This window comes from Manis pentadactyla, chromosome 2 (assembly GCF_030020395.1).
Source record: "Manis pentadactyla isolate mManPen7 chromosome 2, mManPen7.hap1, whole genome shotgun sequence".
Classification (NCBI taxonomy): Eukaryota; Metazoa; Chordata; class Mammalia; order Pholidota; family Manidae; genus Manis; species Manis pentadactyla.
In genome coordinates, this window is record NC_080020.1 from 234,626,345 (window position 1) to 234,649,546 (window position 23,202).

The following is a 23,202-nucleotide window of genomic DNA, read 5'->3' on the forward strand; positions in this document are numbered from 1 at the left end:
TCGGTCACCCCCACCAGACACACACACAGAGCTGGGTCCCGGGTGACAGGCTGCCGGCTGGGGCCTCTGGCCCGTGAGGACCGTGTCACTGGACACCATCCTCACTGATAAACAAGTGGAGAGGGGAGGACAGGGAAAAGCTGGTCAGACAAACCACAGCTTTTCCCAGTTTATCGTCCTGGCTTTTCCTTATTTCCACCCTGTGAGATTAGAGAACTAACACAAAAACGATGTGAACCATGAACCACAAACCCACTGACCTGCTTGTGCAACCACTTAATGCAATGCCAGCCCTTCACTTCATCTGAATATCAGGTTGAAATCCTAAATTTTGATGCATTTGCACAACGTGATGTTCACTAAAAAGCAGGAAGTTTTGCCATATTGTGGAAAACAATGTTTGTTGTCTCATATGTTTCCTACACTGTTCGAGGAGGCTGCAGCCTCTGACCCTGCTGACCTCTGCACAGGGACTTCCTGGGAGCCCAGGCTGCCCCAGGCCTGAACTGAGGCAGGGGACAGAGTTTCTGTCATGCGAAGCAGTGTGTGTAGGTCCAGGCCTTGGTTACCAAGGAGACAACAATGCGTGGGGGAAGCACAGGGGGGCAGCCACATGGCTTCTGTTCTGGAAGCTCCTGGTTTCCCTTCATTACACCTGCCCCAGGACTTTCTCACCAGACGCAGGACTGAGGAGCCTGAGCCCCAGCTGCCGTCCTCCCCATCTGCCCCCCTGGAAGGCGCTAACGAGCAGTGAGGGGTCCCGAAGCGGAGCATCCGGAGGTGGTGATAGGGTCTGATTGAGAAAATGGGTCATTGCTTCCTGAATAATTGAGCAGCGGCTCTGGGAGAGGCTGGACGCGTGGCCCAGTGTCCGCGTCAGGTCAGAGCTGCCCTCCACAGCCACAGTGACTGGAGTGTCCCTCCGCCCTGCTCCTGCCAGAAGGGGAGCAGCTCCCAGGTGCTGAGAGACAAAGGCCGGACGCTCGGGGGCAAGCACTGGGGGGCTCTGCGACCGCGGAGCCCACCTCCGTCTCCCCCCTGGTTCACGGCAGTGGCCTGGAGGGCTGCTGAGTATCAGGCAGCAGCCTCCAGAGCTTGAAGGGGGTCTGCTGGCTTCGTGAGGTCTCGGTGCGGTTAATGGTCTTCACTGAGGCTCAGCCTTAGGAAGAAGGTGCATTTTATTGGGCGGGAGGACAGAAGGAAAATCAAAGTAATAAAATCAGTCCTGAGTCCAAAAGTAAAGTCCATGTATTATAAAATAATTCACTTGCTCACCAATAAGTCATTCTGATAGCTTTGGCTGGTTCAAAAGTAAGCTTCTTAAATATAAGACTTAAATTCTTTAAGTATGAAACCATTCAAAATAAGAAAACCTCTCCTTATTTTAAAAATAAGCACTGGACTTACAGGTAAGAAGCATTAATGCTAAAGTAGAGCTTTGAGGATGATTTTTCTAAATGTAAATCCTGGAGAGAGAGTCAGAAAGTCAAGCAATTATAATAGGGGTTAATTTTCTCCAGTTTTGGGGAAGAGCAGGACCGATATTAATGGCATCACCCAGGAGGCTCCTGGAATCAGGCCTCAGAACTGCCTGGTGCTCTGACAGCACCGGGCCAGAGGGAAGCAGCCGGAGGAAAGAAGCCTCCCTGGCACACGGCACCAGGAGCGGGTCCAGCGGGACCAGGTGCAGCGGGGCAGGTGCGGTGGGAGTGGGTGGGGCAGGAAGGAGGAGGGGGCAGCCCTGCGGATGAGCTGTGGCGTCAGCCGGCCTCTGACCACACGCTCCTAGGATAAGCACCAGAAAATGAAAACAGTCCTCGAATTTTGAATAACGAATTGTGTGCTTTCGGCTTTATCTGAACCTTGCTGGCATTTTCCACCTATTGAATCATCTATGTAAAATCTACAACATTTTTGAACTCTTCCATTTTTGGTTTTATTAGTGAAAGGGAACCACTTAAATGTGGCTCCGCCCAGTGCCTGTGTGTTGGGTGCTGTGTGAGACGCTCAATATGATGCCTACTGTGCATTGGGTGCTATGTGAGACGCTCACTATAATGCCTACTGTGCGTTGGGTGCTGTGTGAGACACTCACTCTAAATCATCCCATGCAATCCTCACAGTAATGGTGTCTTAATTACCCAGGAGCAAAACACATTCTGGGTCCCTGGAAGTCAAACAGGACCTGCCCTGAACAGAGAAGGACGCGGCGCTGAGTGGACTCCGAGGGACCCAGTTAGGGTGGGAATTTAACAGCAGGCAGGAGGGGAGTTTGAGCGCAGGGTGGATGGGGGGGCATTTCCTTAATGAGTGATTAGTGACAGAATTAATTATCGAGAAGAAAATAAGATTGTCCTCCTTTATGTAAAAAAAAAAAGGATTTAAACTTTAAATGTAAAAAATATAACAATTCTTTTGCCACCATATGAGCAATAAGGCCGAACTTTTCAGTTTGAGACTCGCAGAGGAAAGCCAGCCCTCCACCCTTAGGTGACAGGCTCCCTCCTGAGCTGCAGCTGGTCCACCGGACGCTGTAAAGCGCAGTGGACAACGGGCCAGGCTGGCCCAGGAACGGATGCAGAAGCCACTCCCTCTTGAAGGAAGCCCCTGACCACGGTCGTTCCGTGGGCTCCCCGGAACACAGCCCAGTGCCAGAGAACCCCAGGGTCCCCCACTTTCTGGAACATCTGTTCCCCCACCTTCTCGCCTTTTAAACCTGAAAACTGCAATTAACCTCAAAAACTGCTCTCAAATTCCTGCATCCCAGAGTGGGAGCCGCAGCCCCCTGGCTCCCTCGGCCCCGCACAGGGCCTGCTCTCCACTTGCCTCCTTGACACGGGTGCTCGCTCAGGGCTGGATTCCTCAAAGACCAGGGCTTGAGCCCGTCACCTCTACATCCCAAGTCCTTTGGCGGAGGAGCCACTGTTTCCACGGATGCGACGCAGTGGGCTCCCTCCACCTTCTCCACGGCCAGCAAGCGCTTGTCCCGTCGTATTGGACAATGAGCTTTGCTGAAATTGTACAGTGTTTGGGGAGTTTTTCCATGTGGAATAGCAATTTCAGAGCATTGGTGTGTCACCCAGGGTGCTATTCACTTTCACTGCAGACCCACACAGTGTGCCTGCCTGCAGGGATCTCATTCTCTGTATGCGGGCTTAAATAATAGGAAAAGGGAAGGTGTCCAAAAGGGGCCGCCCAGGCTGCTGGCATGTAATGCTTCTTAAAATATTCCTCAAGTCCCTGTCCTTCCCGCGCCTCTTCCCTGGAAGGTTGCAGTGGGGTCGAAGCAGCCTGGCCAGAGGCCTCCAGCTCCTCTCAGCTCTCCCAGCCCTGCCCCTGCCAAGCTGCTGCTCTGTTAACTTTATTCTGAAATACGCTCATACGCCAACCCCCCCCACCATGCTCAAGAATCGGTTCCATGGGTCAGTGGGACCCCTGGGTCCACCTGGGCCTCCAAAGCAGCCCACACACCCTTCAGCCCTGACCCTGTGCCCACCTCTGCTCCATCGGGCCTGTCTTCTCAGTATTCAAACTCCTGCCACCTCCCCAGCCTGCCCCTTTCCCAGGAAGCAGATTCACTGACTCCGTTCACTCTTCCATCAACAACTGCGTTTCGAGGGTCTGTATCAGTGGGCGCCAGCCTCTCTCCTGCCTTCTCCGCCTGAGTAGATGATGCTCAGAGTCATGGCTTCACCTGTGCATCTCCTCTCGAATGATCCACACCAGCTCCTGCTTTTCTGAAATTCTTATTTTATTAAAGCTGGCACTATCTTGTATCTGCACAGATTCATCTTCCATTAAAAGATATTAAGTTCATTAAATGAGCTACGTTTTTTTATTACATGTATCTTTTTATCTCCTGATACACAGGATCAGTACATCAGTATTTGGTGGTCACTTGATATGAACATCAAATCTGGGGTTGCCCAGGTACCACCCTGATGCCTGGTGTTGTACCTGCGCAGCGTCAAGCCTTGCTAGTCATTTACTGTACAGGCAGATCTACCCTGCTTCCCTCTATGAAGTGCGTCACACAGAGCCCCCTGCACCCAGGGAGCCTCCTGTCCCCCACTGTGGCTTTTCCTGTCACAGGCCATGGAGGAAGTAAACTGTGCATAGACCGCATGTTATGGTGTCCAGTCTTCTACCTGGGAATGCAGCTCTGGCTACATGGTGCGGAGCTAGGAAATCCCCGAGGCGGCTGAGAGTCTCATGCCTGTAGTGTGAGGACCTGCCCTCTGCACTCTCAGCCCCCGTCCTGTTGAGTATGAGCCTCCTGCTGGCAGTTTTGCATCATGTTTGAGCGACTTATGCCTTGTGGAAGTACCTGGTGCACAAACACACTAGCACATATTCCCCCACCCGGACATGTTGTCCTCCGCTTAAAGGTGATGTGCAGTGACAGGCAGCGTGGTTTCAGGGCCTGCTGCCCAGATCTGGGCAGGTCACATCCATAAAACAGGTACAATAAAGATACGTTTCTTACAAAGTTGTGAGGATCATGTGAGGTAGTACATGAAAATGCTTGGAAACCTCTGGACTGTAGGATGTGTGAGTTGGCACGAGCACAGGGCCTGTGTCCCTAGAAAGCATCCAAGCTGTTGAATTTAAATCAACGGGCAGGGTGACTACCCCAGGACCTAGACGGTGAGAACAGCCCCCAGGGAAATCACCGTCCCGCTAGGCCACCTCCTGTCCCCTTAATGGCTTTGCCAGACTGAACCCTTCAGTTACAACAAGAATCCAGACTGTGTGTATATACTTACATATTTACCGTCTTGCGAGCATGATGGTCATTTATTCTTAGCACAAAGTGCAACTCAGATTCAACCCAGGTGCATCCTAATCAGTCCTTCAAAGGAGAGTAAATAGGTCGCTCCTGGAGCTTCACCCAAGTCTCTCCCATGGCAGAGAGCAGGGACCTCCTGACTAAGTGCTCCCCGCAAGGTCAAAGTCTGGGTCATCATTTAGATAGCACGTCAGATTTCGATCGCCCCTTGTGGAGTGAGGCAGCGCCAGAACGCTGAGATGCCGGAGCGCGGGGGGAAAGCTCACTGACCACCTGTGCTCTTTCCCCAGATGGAGTTGGACACTGAGGAGAAGCGTCACCGCACGCGGTCCAAAGGGGTTCGAGGTACGTCTGCACCCCCGAGTCCCAGAGGCCCGCTGGGGGTCACCTTCGTCCTGTGGGGCTGCTGGTGCGGTGCTTCATGCCCCTGCGTTGATGCCGCTCTCTGGGTGGTGTTCTTGGAAGGGGGTGCTAGGGATGGGTGACGAACTCGTGTCTCTTTCCCATCTCTCTGCAGTTCCCGTGGAACCAGCCATTCAGGAGCTGTTCAGGTTAGTTCTCCGTGGGTAGGGGATCCCCACTAGCAATGTAGGTACTTTGTGCTTTTTGATGGGTAGACGGTACTGGGGTGCTCACCAGCGGTTTGCTCGCGCCCTGCTGAGCTGACAGGTGGATTCCCCTGAGGCTTGCAAATGTCCCCTCCCTTCCATTTTGCTGTCTGTGTTGTCCCCCCTCCACCCCCAATGCCGCAGAGGCGCTGGGCCCCGCCTGCCCGCAGCACACACGTGTGTGCACCTGTGTGACTGACTCTTTCCCTTGCAGCTGCCCCACTCCCGGCTGTGATGGCAGTGGCCACGTCAGTGGCAAATATGCAAGACACAGAAGGTAATGCCTGCTTTTCTTCACCATGTCCTGTCTCAGGTAACCTCTTGGGGTGCAAACCCAACAGTGAGAATTGTGGGGGCGTTCTTGGAAATCAGTGTGTGCTGTGCACTGCTTCTCTCCTCTGCTTCAGGTTTTGGTCTCAAAGCTTAAGCCCCTTTAACTATCACGAGGTAGAATCTACAATGATACGTCAGAGGACACGAGACCAGCCTTAAACTCATTTTCCGCATGCACGCCAACAGCTTGCCCAGGCCCTCACCTGTCTCACCAAGGCTTGTTCCTTCTGCCTGCTGGCTCGTTCTGGTAGCCACGGGATGGTGCATTAAAGTGTGACCTTCCTGATATTTCTGTAGGAACACAGCCTCCATGATCTAGCAGTTTGTCCTGGGAAATGAAGCCCAGGCCTGGTCCCCGGGCAGCTGCGTGGGGAGGCCAACGCCCAGGGCAGATCACACTAAGGAGACTCTGGGGGCTCAACTGATTGTATTATTCTTGTAAATACTGGGATTTAGGTCCCTAACTGAGTTGGGTGCAGAGAACATCTAGAAGGTAAGGTGTCTTGGTAATTTTTGCTGGGAATGCACATCAGAATCACATGCTGTCCACCTGAGGCTGACAGCCGTGGAGAACACAGTCTTTAGATTTACTTTGGTTGTGATGCATCAGAAACATTTCAGGCTATAATAAGTTTTTAGCTAATTTTTCACAAATTAGGTTGCCAGGTTTAAGGTCATTCATCGTAACAAACCATCAGGAAGCAGCCCGTGCAATCACAGCTCCGGCGCTCGAGCGGGTATGCCCGCAGCGCCCCGGCTGACCTTCCTTCACGGCCTCCCATTCTATTTCCTTATCGGCTGAACATTAATTTATGGGTGAAATCAAGCAATTATTTTGATTGTCCTTCAGCAAAATCAAAGGAAAAATTGCAGATTACTCCCCAAATCCCCATGCTAGCATTTAAGGAGACAGGAATTTTTAATAAGCGTCCATAATGAAACACCTATAGGATGCCCCGTGTTCCCTAGCAAGGCAACGGTGGGCCACTCTTAAAGGGAATTTTACAATTTAAAATATTAAATTAAATCTATTACATTATTATTGTTATTGTATAGAAGAGTAAATTATTGAATATATAATTTAAATAAGTTTAAGGCATTTATGTCATTTGATGAAGGAATATATATGAAAATTCTTAATCTAGAAGTTGTAGAAAACTGGTTCGTGTTTTCACTGGAAAACAAGTTGGAAAATCATGAGTGAAATCTGATTTTTTTTCTCCTAATCATCTTGATCAGTAAATATAGCTGACCTTTGAACAACACAGGGGTTAGGGGCACCAACTCCATGTGCAGTCAAAAATCTGAGTATAATGTTTGACTCCCCCAAAACTTTATCGCTAATAGCCTACTGTTGACAGAAGCCTCACCAATGATATAAAGTCAATTAACACACATTTTGTATGTTATAAGTATTATATATTGTATTCTTACAGTAAAGTTAAGCTAAAGAATATAAAATATTTTTTTAATTGTCACAAACCTCCAAAAAATTGTCCAATTTATTTATTGAAAAATGTTCACAAATAAGTGAGTCTATGCAGTTCAAACCTGTATGGTTCAAGGGTCAACTATGGCTAACCTTCATTGTACGGTTACTAAAATAAATGATTGAATTTGGTTATAAAGTGTTAACGAGGTATCAGCTAGACAGTATTTCATAACCATGGTTTTGCAGGAAAAATCATGAAGTTTCCAAGCAGTTGTGTCAGGCATTTACATTCTTAGCCAGGGTGTGTTCCACCAGGCAGTGGCTAGCACGTCCCTGCGTGATGCACGTGCTTGTGTTTGTGAGATGAGAACCGTTTCCCTGCTGAAGAAGCCATACTCGGGCTTGGGCTGGGGACGATGTGAAGCTAGCCAGCCTGCTCTTCCTCTGAGACGGATGCTGACATGGGCGCCGCCTACCTGAGTCTTACAGGCACTGGGGAGGGGCACCTGGGGAGAGGCACAGAAACGCCCACACTGGAAATTCTTTCAGCAAATTTTAAAATTTAATTTGATATCATTTTTTACCATGAGTTATATTGTATGCAACTAAGAGGATTCCTACTATTTACATAGGAATAGTTAATTAGGAGATAACACAGGGGTGTTGTGGACAAAGGACGAGTGTAGAGAAAGGTTCTCTTTTCCCCAAGTTACTAATGAGACAAAGGGCTTTGGACAATGTTTTTCACATCTATGGACTGCAGTATCCTCCGTTTTCAAATGAGAGTTGCAGACCCTGTTGTGTAAAACTACCACTCAAAACTGTCACCGGATAACCTCCCATCAAGAGGATTCTCACTGAGGTATCAAGTGAGTAAAACTTTCTAAATTTTATGTTTTGATGTCTATATATCATCAGTGGTTTTTAACTACGGGGTGACACTGGCATTTCTTACTTTGAGAATGTGCTCCTGCAGGTAGTCAAGACTTGTAACTATATTAACATTTCAGAACAGTTGCTATTTCAAATCTGTAAGATTTCAGTCATATCTGGCATTTTTTTCCTGGTTTTAAAAGATGTCCTATTCCACAAGTTCCTCCCGTTTGACAGCTATTCATGCACATGAACGCCTGCACATACCCCCCAACAAAGTGAGCCCTTGACCTCTCAGGCCTCTTCAGGTCTGACAGAAGAGGGGCAACCTCAGTTCTGGTTTTGATGCAATTACCATCCTTTTGTTCTTTTAGTGAGAAATTTTTCAGTGCATGTATTTCCGTTAGGACTACACTGCATTTTATTCACACATACCTTTAGTTCATCACCAAGTAGAAGGTGTTATTTTAATATGCTGAGGTATGTATGGATTTGAACCTGCATAAAACAAATTGAGGTAGGTGTGGGGAATCAATGATGTAAAATAATCAAAAATAAATTTAGGAAATTTGATATCAAGTGATAATGTGATGCCTACCAGTTCATCTTTGTTTTTGACATAATAAAATTTCTGAGGAAATCAAATGTTAATCACACTTTCGGCATAGCATTTATTGCTTTGTAGGACATGCTGGCAGCCCAGGTGACTGGTCCTGCTGCTTCAGTGGTGCCTCGGCTCTAGGGTAGCTGCTAAACTGATGGCTTTCTTATGTATTTATTTTTCAGGATCCTAGAGGTGGGGTTGTAGGTTTGTAAGAAATGGGGAATAAAGAATAGGGGAAGAATCAACCACTAGATGGTACCTGTGAATGGAAATAATAATTTGAAAAAAGGAATTTGCAATTTAAGATCCTGGTCAAACTCTGGGGGCAGGAGTTAAGGTTGAAATACTTTTTACTTGGTGGTCTACCTTCCTTTAAGAACTGTGTTCTCAAGCAAAAGATGATCTGTTCATGGGTATTGATTGGTGTCAATAGTTCATAAACAATTTGAGGTAGTTGATAAATACACTTGTACAACTGCACAATTAAAAGCTAAAGAGGTAAACTTATGAAAAACCTGGGAGAAATGGAAACAGTTTTACCCAAAACCAAGGGCATATTGGGGTTTAACATAGTGCGACATTTAGTTCTGAGTCTCTTGGCAGCCAAGACCAAGATGAGAAAGATGAGCAATAGAGCTCCTGTAATCTGACAGCTCACCGGCTCCTAGGGGAAACATGCTGTGATGCACAGGAGATAGTATGTGTGAACTCCAGAACTGACCAGCAGGGATCCGGGCTCAGTCAACACTTTTGTGCCAGGATGTATGCAAGCAGGACCAGGCCTCTCAGACAGCTAACCAGGATCACAAACATTTATCTTCAGAAACAGCATCTAGGCATCCTAATCTGACTTGATTTCTCCAACCTGAAGCTTTATATTATTAGCACACAAGGATGACAGAATGCCATGGAATTTGCAATCAGGGTCAGAAGTCACTCTGTCATAAACCAGAAGGCTGAACCGTCCTTTCTGTACACAGCCAGTCTGACCTCTTCCTTTGGACACGCACGTCGTACACCTGCATGGGGTTCAGTGCCTCGCCTCCTCTGAATGCACACGACTCCCCTTAATGAAGCTCATGGAAGCTGGAGGCATTCCTGCATCTCAGGCACAGAGCTCAGCCATGGAGCAACCTTTGCAGACCCAAGGGCTCTCAGTCTTCCCAAGTGAGTTTTCCACAGTTTAGTTCTTAGATGCACAAGTTCAGGAAAGGGAACTTCCTGGGTTCCTGCTACCCTCCTGCCTGGATCACCTCCTTTCCCAGCGTGCAAATGGATCTGTGATCTCTAAGCACTATGAAAAACACATGGTTTCCCATGTGTCTGTAGGTATCTTTACAGTGGATGGAAGGTAAAAAAGCAAGGAACGCAAACTGGGATCTGGGAAGGCTCCAGGCGAGGCATGAAGGACAGGATCCAGGCCAAGGCATGTGGCTCAGTGTCAGCAACACCACAGCACAGGGCATGCACAGCCCGAGCTTCCCACACACCAGGCCCTGAGCTGGCGGTGGGTGGGGGTGTCTCAGGCTGGGACATGGAGCCTCAGCATTCTCTGGTGGTGTTCCCCAAACTAAAGCTGGCATCTTAAGGAAGGGCAGAGATGGGTGAGAGAAGCCACATGTTCTGCTTTATCTGTCACTGTTTTACTATGACTCGGCTGCCAATGAAGAGTACACAGGAACTGACACCTGGTGGGGACAAAAGTGCCGGATGCAAAGCGTTTCTGCAGAACTCCACCTTTCCAAGTTTGACTGAGACTGCAAATTCTAGTGTCCTTACCTCCCCAGTGCATGTGTTTTTCTCCCCATGTTGGTAGGAAATGTGTTAAAGGCAAGTGAAACTCGATGTTTAGAAAGGGGTATACGTATAAAAACTCAACTTACTGCCAAAATAATGGCCCATTTATTGTTCTTAAATGTTTTTTTAAATTTTCCAATACATAAATTAGAAATAGGAACAAAATTGTGCTAATATCTATTACAGATTAATATTAAACAATGCAGAGGATTTGAATTTTAGCCTTTCTTGTATTATATACACACTAGAGCATTTGAAATTAATTGGATTTACTTCTTTCTGAATAGTGATTTTTATATAAGCCTCTAATAAGAGAGAGAGAGAGCAAACCTATATTATGGATTAATTCTTCACATATCTGTTTGGTGAACACTGAATTTACTTCTGAAATTTAATGGATTTCACTTCCATTTTCACCCTTCACTGCAATGTTTAAAATTATTTGTTTGTTGAACGTAAGCGTCTGGTGAAATATCTGACCCAAAATTCAACTTGAGAGTCTTGCACATTCAACTAGCACCCAAAGCCTAGAAGGTGGGTTTCAGTATTATATTTAAATCCTCCCCACTTTAGAAAATTCAGAGTCAAACCAATTGATCTTGAAACTTTAAAATTAAAAGCTCCAAGTGATAGCTTTTCTTTTTTATTAAGAAATTACTGGGTTCTCTCTGGCTTCTTGTGCACACTCCCTATTCAGATTTTTTTCCACTTCATGTTCGCTTGCACCCAGCAGTGTGACTGCCACGGCGGCAGCCACGGGTGAATAATTGCCTGTCTTCACGGGAGCTCTTCCTGGAGCTGAAGTGAAGGGCTTGCTTCCTGATGTATGCGCGCCTCGTTTGGGTCCTGCCAGCAGCCTAGGGGCTGTATTATTCATGCCCTGATGGAGAGCGCTCACTAAAAGCCTTGGAACAGAGCCAGGTACTGGCAAGAGATAGTGGAGCATCTATAATCCAAAAAAAAAAAAAAAAAGAAAAAGGAAGAAGAAACAGAAAGGAAGAGAGAGAGAGAAATAGGGATTCCTACATGAGCCTGTTACCGGTTTCATACTGATAGAAATTTCATTTCCATTAAAATAAAATACTCTAAAATAATACATTTTTTTCTAACCATTCTTGAAAGTTTAGCACAATTCTCCACATTTAATTGCAAAGCTGATTTTAATTAGTAAGGCCCTACATGTGAAAAATGAAGATTCACTTGGGTGCATGGAACATACTGCAGGCTTGCTGAATGCTCTAATTAATGTGTGGCTGCTATACACCAGCGTGCACTGTGGGATGTTTATAAGAAATTCTGTGCACGCAGCCACCCTCCCCGCCTATCTGTGTTTTACTTTAAGGATCCACAGAATAAATAACCCCCCTCCTTCTTTATGGGACATGATTGTGGATGCCATCACCCCATCCATAAACTTGATGGCATGCATGTCCTTTTTAGTGTCTGTCACTGATATTATAAATCAGAAGTTAGGGCACATATATTTTAACACTAATTTGATAGCTTGCACAGTTGCACATGAAGCAAAAATTTGAGATCTAGGAACTTATTTGTGCAAAGCAGAGAATCAGAGCAAGTGGGTTTCCCAGGCTCATCATTGCTTTCATAGTTTATTATCAATCTTGCGTGTGCAAACACACAAAACCCAGGCATAATCTTTTTGGGCTATGGTGGCAGTCAACCTTAATTGTCACAATAAATCCTGTTTTTCTTAAAAAAGGATTCCTGGCCAATACCCTGAGAACACATTTTGCCTGCTGCTTGTGTATCATATGTTTGCCTGAACTGACGGATCTCTGCCCTTTGTGGCTTTTTACACATTTCAGACAGTGTGACTGCAAACTGCAGAACAAGACACGTAATGCATTTCAGGGCATATTTTGGACTTTTGTAGAATTAAATATGCCTTTCAAATAATCCCACTTTCAAAGAAAAGGAACATAGGTATTTTCAGATAGAATCCTAAAAACAATAAACATACTGACAGAGAATCTGTAATGCACATGATCTGTACTGGCCAAGTCTAGATTCAGCGATCAGAATCTTGGTCAGATTTCTTAACTAATGATTAAAAATAATAAACATGCCTTTGCAACATCCACAGAATGTACATCAGAAATCTGTGTGAGTACAGCCACTGCCTGGGGCTTTTCCACCAAAAGGCACACTTCAGTTCTGACTACCACCATGTGCCTTGGCACCACGACAAATATGTGGAAGCAGCCCAGCAGACCTGATGCGTCCCGTGAGACTAGACGGATGGCAGAGGGAGCGGCCCCGCCACGCGAGCGTGACCAGCGGCTGCCGCCTCGCACAGGCACATCGTCGGCTCTGGGGCCCAGAGCTCGGTCTCCACCGCCTGAGTGGGGCCCCAGCTAACCTTACTCCGGGGATGGGACGGGGCTGGCGCCCGAGTGGGTGGCTGTCGGGGGGCGACAGGGCTGCGTCTGCAGGCGGCGGGTCCCCACTCCTTGGCGGGGGGAGTGGACAGGCCCCCACCGATGAACCTAGCTCGGGTGCCAGGGCCGGCGCCAGCGCTGAGGCCCGCAGTCTGCAGGCATGACCAGTGGTCCCAGAGGAACCTGCCTGACGGGCCGCCCTGCGATCTGCTGCTTTAGATCCACATTTGAGGGCGGTCGCCTGGCTCTTCCCATTATCTACATTCACACTTTGAGAAGATGGGGATGACCGTGACCCACGTTACCCTGGGCCTGCCTCCTCCTCTGACCTTCTGTCCTGAAGAGAAAAGAGTGCTTCAAGTAGTAGACCCCAAACTATGACTGAAGCCCCAAGCCGCATGGCACACGTCCTGCCTGAGCCAGCAAGCGTTAGAGGGAAGAAATGCTTCTTCACTGTCACGTCGCTTTAATCTGGTGAGATTTTAGTGTTTTGTCTGTAACTTAGAATGGTTGCCGCGGCAGTAATGGGAAACCCACCTCACAACAGAGATAATTGCCTTTCGTAAACTGGAAATTGAGGTTAAGCCAAGGGGCTTCTTCCCGTCATCTGGCACCTTCCCGGGGGGCCTGGCTTCCTGTACTCACCTGGCCTGACGGAGGTCTCTGCGGCCAGAGGGACAGGGAGGCCTTTCCGAGGAGCCGCCAGGCCCCCCTCATGGCCGTTTCCGAGCCACCCCTGACCCGCACCATGGCTGTGCTGACGGCCAGCCCTTCCCAGGGTCTGGGGGCTGCGCCAGATTCTCAGCGCGGGGCTCTGTGTCTGGAACCTGGGAACTTCCTAGCGGGGCAAGTTCTTCAGCCTCACCCCAGACCCGCTGAATCGGAAGCTGTGGGCAGGGGCCTGGCAGTCTGCTCCTGCTCCCCTCCTGGGGCTCTGACGCTCCCTGGGTGCCAGGACCGCGGCCCGGAACACGGAGCCCCCGAGGTCGGGAGCAGGATGGCTGGCCCGGGCAGGCAGCACACACGCGCCTGAAGGCCAAGGCATTCCACGAGTGACAGCCAACCTTCCCCAGTGAGTGCAGGGCGAGGGCACCCCCACGCCGCCTGCCGCCCTGAAGCCCGGTCAGCGTGCCGGGGGCGGACACAGCCCGGAACGCAGACTGGGCACTGGGCAGACTCCCGGCTGGCGCCTGAGTCCCACCTCACAGGCGTCAGCCCTGCGTGTGGCCGCGGTCCCCAGCCACCCCAGCCGTGCCCTCTGTGTCACTTCTACCCAGCGCCACTCCTCATGGCTCCAGAGCCGTGGAAGATGGCTCCTGACTGAGGACAGCGTCCCCTCTATGTCACTCCGTTCACACCCTGGATTTTTGAAAGTGTCGATCAGGGCCGTGGTTAATGCTGCAGCTGCTCTGTCTGGGAAGGTCTGCTCCAGGCTCAGCCCTGTTCCCCATGAGGCTCCCCCGGAGCCACCAGGGATTTGGGCCCTGAACACAGGCGGGTTCAGAGGTTTGGGGCTGCTCAGAGCCTCCAGCCCCTGCACCTGTCCCCTGGGCCAGGGCACAGTCTGAGATCAAGGCACAGTGGTCACCTGGCCATTTCTGGCCTTCGGCAGGATGGACGGGGGCACAGGGGCACAGGCGCTGAGCAGACAGCACCCTGGGCATGTCCTGGAGTCTCTGCAAAGCCTGTGGCCTGGCATGGTTCCCTCCTTCAGGGGTGGACGCCTGAGCCTCGCTGGCCCCCCACCTCAGAATGGACCGCTGAGAACAATACCCCCCTTTCCTGCTAAGGGAAAGCTCTGAGCTTCATGTGTATATAATTCAACAGATTTTAAGAGATCCATTCACTGTAATTTAGCAGCCATTCTGCAGGCTGTGCACACCATCTAAAGCTATATTTGACGTCGCCAGAGACATGCCTCGTGTACAAGGATGCATTTCCTAAAACTCAAGGGAGGAGAGGGTGTGGGGGTGAGCGTCGCGGAAGAAACCCTGGTCGTAAATAATGCATCGTGATCCGGCCGCGCCCAGGTGGCTCCCTGAGCCCCTCGGCCAACCCGAAGGCTCGCTGTGCTGCCGAATGGACCACGTGCTCCCCGGGCTGGGAGGGGAGATCCATTTACGGGGAGGCAGGGGGCAGCGCTGAGGGTAGAGAGGGCGGCAGGCAGCGGGCCGGGGGCTGAGTCAGCGCAGGCCGTTCTGGCGCCATCCCTGCCCGCGGGGAGCCCTCTGGGCCCTCCTGGTGCCAGTCCCACAGCCCTGATGGCCCGGCAGCCCTTCATGGCGTGCAGCCAGCGGCCCCGGGCTCCTCCTCCGTCCCTGCTGCTGTGACGTGCGTCCCGGGCCCACAGCCTCCCCGCCCCCCAGTTAGCTCAGCTTCTGTCACAGGCTCTTCTAAATTGACCCGACCTAATGCATGGAAAAGGGGGATATTGTGGCGGCAGAGGAGGAGGTGGATTTGGGACCAGGGCTTTCCCGCAGTCCTGGCCCAGAATCCGTGTCCTGATGTGTGGGCCCCCTGCCCAGGGCCTCCTGTGGGAAGCACGGGCCTCGGGCTCCCGTCAGGCTCCCGGCCTCCAGGCCACCCCGAAGGGTCCGTGGGCCTCTCAGAGCTCGAGGATAAAAGAAGTCTGCTTTCAAAGCCCTCCGCTGACCCAGCCGGGCAGCTTTGTTAGCAGGAGAAGCGGAAGACGTACTGCGGGGCTCCCAGGTCACTCAAGGTCGGGTGGGGAGATGCCCGTGTCTTCAAAAAGGGCTGGAGACGCAGCCCTCAGGAAGGGACAGGGCACCTCTCGTGAGCATCAGTCGCGCTGTGGTCCCTGAGCTCAGCTCAGAGCCACGTGGCGTTTGCCCAGACTTTTAGTGACCTTTCATTTTTCTTTGATTTGTAATGCATGTTTGCTAGTTTTGAAAGTCCCTTATTATAGAGGTGAATTTGTATTTCTTTATTATCTTAACTTTATAACATGTGTCTTTTCCTATGTCATTCAATATTCACTTTAATTTTCATGGCTAAGTTCTATCCTGCAGTTTGTATTGTAAGTTATACAACTCTTATTGTTGGATTTTTTTTTTTTTACTTTTTCGTGTTCGAATAATGTGTGATAAGTATCTTTGCTGAAGTTTTTGTGACTTTGCGCTCCTTTCCTCGGGGTGGATCGCCGCAAGGAGGAACGTCGCCTTGGAAGACGTGCTGACATGAACGGTTTTAAGTTTCTTTCCAGCAGGATGGGGCCTGTTTATGTGCCCTGTTACCCCACTGCAGGGATATAGTTGTGTTTAAAATACTTCCCCCTTCTTCAAAAACATGTCTTATTTGTAAAAGGATCCAATGTAGAAAATGGAGCATTTTTTCCCACAGTGCCTTGGCCAGAAAATTCTGGAAAAAGGCACAGCCGGCAGCGTAGACCAGCCTCTTTCCCTTGGACATGACCCCTCTCGCTCCGTGTCTGGGTGTGCTGGCCTCCCCGGGCTGAGGGTTTCAGAGCCTCATGGAGGCCGTGGGCTGATGCTCTGGGCCAAGCAGAAGAAGAAGCACGACTCTGGTCCCCTCTGCCCTGGGCACCTGCCTCCCACCCCTGGTACCCACCCAGCCTCGAACCCCAGCATGGGGAGGAGAGGAGAAGCCGCGTGGCCGGCCACCAAACCTGCAAGCAAAGCGTGTCAGGACAGCGACAGGGCACGTGGTCAGTGGACCCTCCCTGGAGGGCCCTGCGGTGCCCCCAGCAGCTGCTCCAAGGTGGGGCTCACTGCCTGGCGCTGTAACTGTCCCCCACCTTTTGTCCTGTTCACCTGTGTCCAGAGCAGGAGGCGAGATGAGATGTTTGATTTCTAGTGGGTGCTCCATTCTCCTGGTGGCACCTGTAGATGCTGTGGACACCGGGCGTGTTGACCTTATGGCTTGGACACCGTTTTCCAAACATGACAATATTTAGGAAAATAAAGTTCATGGACATTTCCTGCCCCAGCTTCAGAGCTCGCTGCTGGAAGGATCAGAACCGACTGCCCTGCCCTGCAGAGCGCAGGCCGGCGGCCCCAGGCTCCTTCCACTTCTCAGCATCTGCGCTGCCCCAGGCCGTGCGACCCTTCCCTGTCCTTAGAGAATGGGCTGCTTTTCTGCATTTAAAACACAGTACCTTTTCTACACATATACTGCCTTTTCATTACTGCACAGCCTCTGCCCGTGTATAAACTTCCTTCCCAGATGGATTGTGGCCGGTTCCGAGGGAGACAGACCCATCCTCTGTGTCCCCTTCCATCTGTGGGGCGGCCTTCGTGAAATGCTTTCGGGGACACACTGCCCAGGGAGTAAGAGAATGACCGAAAGACGGAAGAGCACTTCCGAAAACTGACCGCACAGCTGATCACATATCAAAATACCACTGGCCAGGTCAGGTTCGGTTCCTTCCTTCCCGTCAGTAATGCCTAAGACCTGGGGCCCTGGCCCTGGAGGAAGGCCTCTTGGTCACCATCCTGGTAGTTACTGTCTCCCCACCATGCACCAGGAATGGTGTGAGGCACAGAGGATGCATCACAGGGAGGAAGCAGGTCCCTCCCTGGCAGAGCCGTGGTGCCTTGGCAGAAATGCAAGATGACCCGGTGTCCCGGGTACCGTGAGGGGTGGTGGAATATAGAAGGAAAGCGGCCAAGTCCTCCTGGAGGGTCGCTCTTCCAGCAGAGGTCCAGTTGGCCGCGAGGGGGTGCAGGGCCGAGGCGGGAGCGAGTGACGAGGCACACGGCGCAGGACGGCGCTCTGACCACGCGTGACCAGCAGTGAGAGCTGTTCACTGTAGCCTGGCCGCGAGGCGGGGCTGAGAGCCACGGTGGCCCCCAGGGCAGGCAGGCCCTCCCAGCACCTGAGAGCCCAGCCCACCGGGTGGCCAAGGCCAAGAGGCAGCATGCCCTGTGCAAGGGAGCCAGCCTGCCAAGGGGCAGAAAGGGCAGCCTAGGGAGGAGAGACGAGAAAGCCCCTTGGAGACGGACCACACTACACTCGGAGCAGGAGGAGTGGGGCCGTGGACCCAGGAGAAGCCCTGTGGGGGAGCCGGTGCCAGTCCAGGGGGTGCGACCCTGAGCTTTAGGGTGGCCTGCAGGGGCCGCAAGCAGGACCAGGGGGTCTTGGAAGGCCTCGTGTCCTCTCAGGAGTGGGGAGGCAAGGGGAGGACATTTAGGAAGGTCCGTCGTCAGACTCAGGAAGACGAAGGTTCTCACACCCAGGGAGTGCTAGCCACCTGTGCTGAGGCCGGGGCAGGCGAAGAGGGCCGAGGCTGGATACACTTAGGAGACATGGCAGGACTCGTGAGCAGCTGGGCAGGCAGGCCAGACAGGAGGGCCCGGCTCAGCCCCATCGCTGCACCCACGGGGGCATCGTCAGCACGAGGCCCAGGACTGGGAGAAAGTGCAGCCCCCACGCGTGTGGGCCTCACCGACCTGCTGACGGTCACCCCAAGGCCCTCGGTACGAGGTGGACTCCCAACGTGCTCACCACTGGTGCCCACGCACAAGAACTTCCCTCCTCGTTTACCCAGCAGCCCTGTGCTCCGCGGGCTGGGTGCCTGGCTCAGGCCCAGGGGCAGTATCCGTAGGCTGGCTGCCAGTTCAGCCCTCATTCCACACGCCGGCTGCGTCCCGGGGTGTCTGTGTTCCTCACAGTCCGTCTCCAGTGTGATCCGAACCCTGCGGCCCTTCAGGCCTTCATTTCAGTGTTGGGACCCAGCCCCAGGTGCAGACCCAGGACACTGAGGGTCCTCCTGCATCCCTGGAGCCAGGACACCACATCAGCCGCATGCCCGCGGGCACCTTGGCAGCCGCGGAGAGCAGGCCTTGGTGGGGGTGGGCACGCCACAGCCACTCTTGCAGAACTTCTGTTTGTGATTTCCCAACAGACACTGACCTACTGTTGGACAGCAGAGGCCAATGCCTCTTTTCATGGCATGCCTTTCCATTTCCCCAAATCCAGTCCTTCCCACATAGCACAAGGCATTTTTCAGGAAAGGCAGGCTCGGGGGCACACCCGGGGACGGGGCTCCCTGCCGGACCTCAGCCGCCATCTCCTCTGCAGCATCCTCAGGTGATGCCGAAGGCCCACGGTGGTGGTGACTCGGTTTTATATGAGAGTCATTTTGGAAGAAACAAAACTACTGCAGGCTGCTGGTCTTCATCCCAAGGGCACCTCCCTGGAGGTGGGTCACTGGCGGTCCTGGAAGCACAGACAGAGCGCAGGAGGCACCCTGCCCCTCCGCGAGGCCTGGGCCTGGCCTCCGCAGGGACCACCCTGTCCCTGAGACCAGGCGAAGGGGGGCCAGGCCTGCCAGCCAGCCAGCCACCTCTGCTCTCCCGGCCCAGCCCTCAGACGGAGGAAGCCCGTGACCTAACCCAGTGTGGGGACTGGGCAGGGGCCAGGGACAGTCTGAGTTCAGTGTCTCCCAGCAGCTGAAGTTAATTCTGGGCCATATGACCAGGCATGCGGCCCAAGAAGCCACCAGGCATGTCATTTTGAAGCGACATCTCTGACTGACTCGTAGACACATTCACCTCATTACAGCCATTTTGTTTCAGGTTCTGTTGTCCAGTGATAAGATGGTAGGGCACCTGTTAACTTCCCTTGTCACCCATCAGACACAGAGAAGTAACCTCCCCAAATGGGTCCACGCTCACACACTGATCCTTACTCCCTTCTTCGAAGTATCCGGCATCTTTAAATCTGTGAGGCTGACCTACTTCAGTAAGAAGACATGTGAGGAGGCCCACTGCCTCCGGAGCCATCCAAGGGCGCACCCTGGGGCCGGAATGAGGGGGCTTCGCCCTGCGGCCCCGCCCCCAGCTGGAGGCGGCCTGGGAGCCAGGATGTCACCGTGCCCCGGGCTCCCAGGCATGCCCACAGTTGCCTTGGGCTCCCAGGAGCCCCATACCTGCGGCTTCCATCTGTGGGTCCAGGGGACACCTTGAGGACCCCAAGGAGCTGAATAACCCTTTCCTTTTGCAGAAGAGGAAACCAAGACCCACAGCCACAGCTCGACCCTCTCAGGGACGCACAGTGAGTGAAGTGACTTCAGATCCAGCCCTGCTGGCGCCAGCCTCACTTCCCCAGTGAGAAGTCTGAGAGCCTGTGCATTCAGAGGACTGAGATTTATGTTTCTACTCACAGCAGGGAGAGGCAGGCCATTTCTAAGAAAATTGGCAGAAAGGGAGAAAACTGCTTGTGTGGTTAGGGTTACTGAGTATGGAAATGGGTACATGGAGCCCATGGCTTTTTTTAAGCAGAGGAAGCCTGGGTCCACACACAGCAGCTGCCTTCTCTGCATTGGGGCCCCAGCAGGTTTCCTGCACGACGCCAAAGAAGCCATACTGCGTTTCTCCAGAACAGAAAGAAAGTCCCACAGCATTGATCCCGCACTGAGCAGTCAGCTGAGCAGGTGGCCCTTCTGAAGCCTGCCGCCTCCCTGGGGGCCTGTGGGAGAGGGCGAGCACCTTCTCAGCAAAGCGTGTCTCTCTCTGCAAAATGAGCCCTATGCTCATGGGCCCAAACTAAAGGAATAAGGCCCAGCCTGGGGGCCCACCGGGGGGCAGGTCTACCCTGAGAGTCGCTCTCCTTGCCCCAAGACCTGCACGGCTCCAAGGAATTTGGAGACCGTCTGCATCACGGAGTAAGGACCTACATCCCAGAAGTCAGTGTGAGATGGACAGACAGACAGCTCTCACGCACCCCGTGACCTCCCACCGTCGGAGACCCCACTGAGATCCCTTCTAAATAAGGCAGTGCGATTGCTGGCATCTGGGGCACCCCTCCCAGGCCAGCCACGTCTGCCACATCCTTTCTGGCTGGAAATTCTAGGAGACCACAGCCACTGTCACAGCCACACTGGGCACCCTCACGTCCCCCGAGGGCACCTCTCTGCTCACAAAGGCAGATGATGGACAGAGGAGCCGTTATCAGAGAACCAAGGGACCCTAAAAGGCAGAGCATGATGGACAGTTCGAATTTGTCCTTGAAGCACCTTCTGGGGAGAATCTGTTCTGTGTCATTCGAAACAAACAGGAAGATTTCCTAATAGTTTTCTGTCTCAAGAAAATCTAACATCTCTTGTCACCTGAGTCTAGAAAATAAGAGCAGGTAACACTAGGAATAATGGGAACTCACAGCCATGAATATGGCCGATGCAGTGACACTGGGCCCTACTAAATACACACCAAGTCACCTTTGCACAGGTGCATAGCCTCAAGCAGGGCCCCAGGCACAGTGAAGAATCTGCTCTGTGCATTCTTAGGACAAGGATTTCTAATGGTGACTGGGAAAAAATGACTACTATAGGAGGAACTGTGTCCAGCTGAGATATTATCCAAACTCTGCAGGGGAAGCTCTGAAGACAGATGGATCTGGTTATCAGGTTACACTTCCACAGAACGTACAGGCACACAGCTGGTAACTAACCACTGCCACGGAAATTAAAATCGAGGCAATGTTAAGAAGAAACATTTTTTAATCCTCTTTCTAATGACCAGATTTTAAGGCTTTATTTGTAGCCTGAAGCCCATTACTCTGGAGCAGCTTGAAGAACTAGGTGGAATAAGAAATTATATATTTTGCTTGTAAGAACTTACTAGAAAATGCATATTTAAGAGGCTTCCCAATTTCTATAAACAGCGTATTTTGCCTGGAGTAGGTATGTGTGTGTGCCTACATGGGTATACATATAAAATGCTGTGTATAGATCATACTCATGTATGATGATATTTGAGCTGCAAATGTCCAAGTACATCCCATCCCTAAGCTGAATGTGCAAACACCGCAGTCCTTCACTACCAGAATTTTAACATTTTGCAATCAAATAATTCCTTCCCAGCTACATAAAGACAAAGAATCCTCCTAGAGCATCGGAAAAAGTCATCTAGCTTGCATCGGAAAAAGTCATCTAGCTTGTATTTGAGGAAAAGTAGGAAACCTTAGCGTTTTCCTGTGTTTTCCTTATATATTTTTCCGCTGGGGCAAAGCTGCCTCTGGTTGAATCACAGGTTTGTATACAGCCGGCTCCTCAGTTCTTCCCAGGGGAGCAACACTGGGGTGGCTTCAGAAGCCGGGGGAACGCTGCTGGGCACCAAGAATCGTTACTGCCGTGTTTCCTGCCTGCAGGGGTTCCATCTGGACAACCACTTGCTAACGATGTTGGCGCTGCCTCGGGCACTGAATTTCCTCCTCTGGAATAGGTGCAGCCCAGACAGTCTGTTTGTTAAATGTCAGCCAGTGCCTTTCTGACTGAGAGTATTGGTGTCAACCTGTAAATATTCAGAAAGATGAAACTGATGCGCTGTTAGCCGTCTGACCATGCGTGTATTCATTTCCAGCAGGAACACCACTCGGGACGTGTTCCTTTAAGCTAATGCGAGCTGTATGTCTGAGGCAGAGCCCCAGGGACGCAGTGCTGGACAGGTCCGCAGCAGGGGCCCTTGCTCCGGCTGCAGTTCCTCTCAGCAGCCTGCAGAAGAGGCGCTTGCTGGGCAGACACAAAGTCTTACCACATGCTGACCAGTGCTTTGACCTTGCGCATGTCACTTCATCTCTCTGGCCTCAGTTTCTTCATTTCCTAGGTCAAAGGTGGATTGAGAAATTTCTTTTTCCTCTCTTCTCCAGATTCTACTGTCTGAGGGTATTGTCTTAGTGGTCTCTCCTAGCACCAGCTCCTAATGAACTGGCCACTTTCGGAAACCCCTTAACCAGTTGAGATTTTTAGCTAAAATAGAATCTGAGTGTATTTATGTAGCAGTCTGATCTTCCAACCTCACTGCCAAGCGGTGCATGGCTTCTTGATATAATTTTATCCTAACATTCTCAACATTCTACTCTTACAAATGGCAAAGATTATGTTTTGTAGGAGAGCTGATGATACGCATTTTGTTGAAAGTCAGATGCTGGTAGAATCAAACCTAAAGACTAGTAGGCCTGTGCCAAGAGCGCCAATAATCAGTCGATAGAAGCAAACATATTGAAGAGCCACTTCTTCATTTGGCACAGGGGTTTAGGACAGGTAATTGTATGGTACAGTCCCTAAAGCCGAGGAGGAAGCAGCTCTCCTAAATGGAGATGATGAGACAAACACGGAGATGTCAGGAATGATATAAAGCAGCTTTCAAAATTGACTTTAATACCTAATGATCCAGAGCTCTTAAAGGTAGAGGATCCTGAATTCCAGACTAATCAGGAATGACCTTTATGAAGAAGGTAGAGCTGGAGATGCATCTTGAGGGTCAGTAGGAGGGAATGTTCCAGGCCAGAACAGGCGTGAATGAGCATAGACTATAAGATTAGAGCCATGGAAGTGATGACCACAGTGAAAGATAAATGCACGCGTGCAGTGGAGTCTCACGTTACAT

The 23,202-nt window shown here is 51.2% G+C and overlaps 1 protein-coding gene across 13 annotated transcripts in view; it reads left to right on the plus strand.

Annotated features, from left to right (window-relative positions):
• The window catches only part of MYT1L (myelin transcription factor 1 like), a 385,352-nt gene that overhangs the window by 251,325 nt on the left and 110,825 nt on the right, over window positions 1-23,202 (plus strand). For all 13 annotated transcript variants that reach the window (XM_057497485.1, XM_036881769.2, XM_036881779.2 and 10 more), the window contains exons 6-8: window positions 5,080-5,134; window positions 5,307-5,340; window positions 5,612-5,674. In XM_057497485.1, the coding sequence (XP_057353468.1) occupies window positions 5,080-5,134; window positions 5,307-5,340; window positions 5,612-5,674 (152 nt within the window). The remainder of the gene's footprint in view (window positions 1-5,079; window positions 5,135-5,306; window positions 5,341-5,611; window positions 5,675-23,202) is intronic.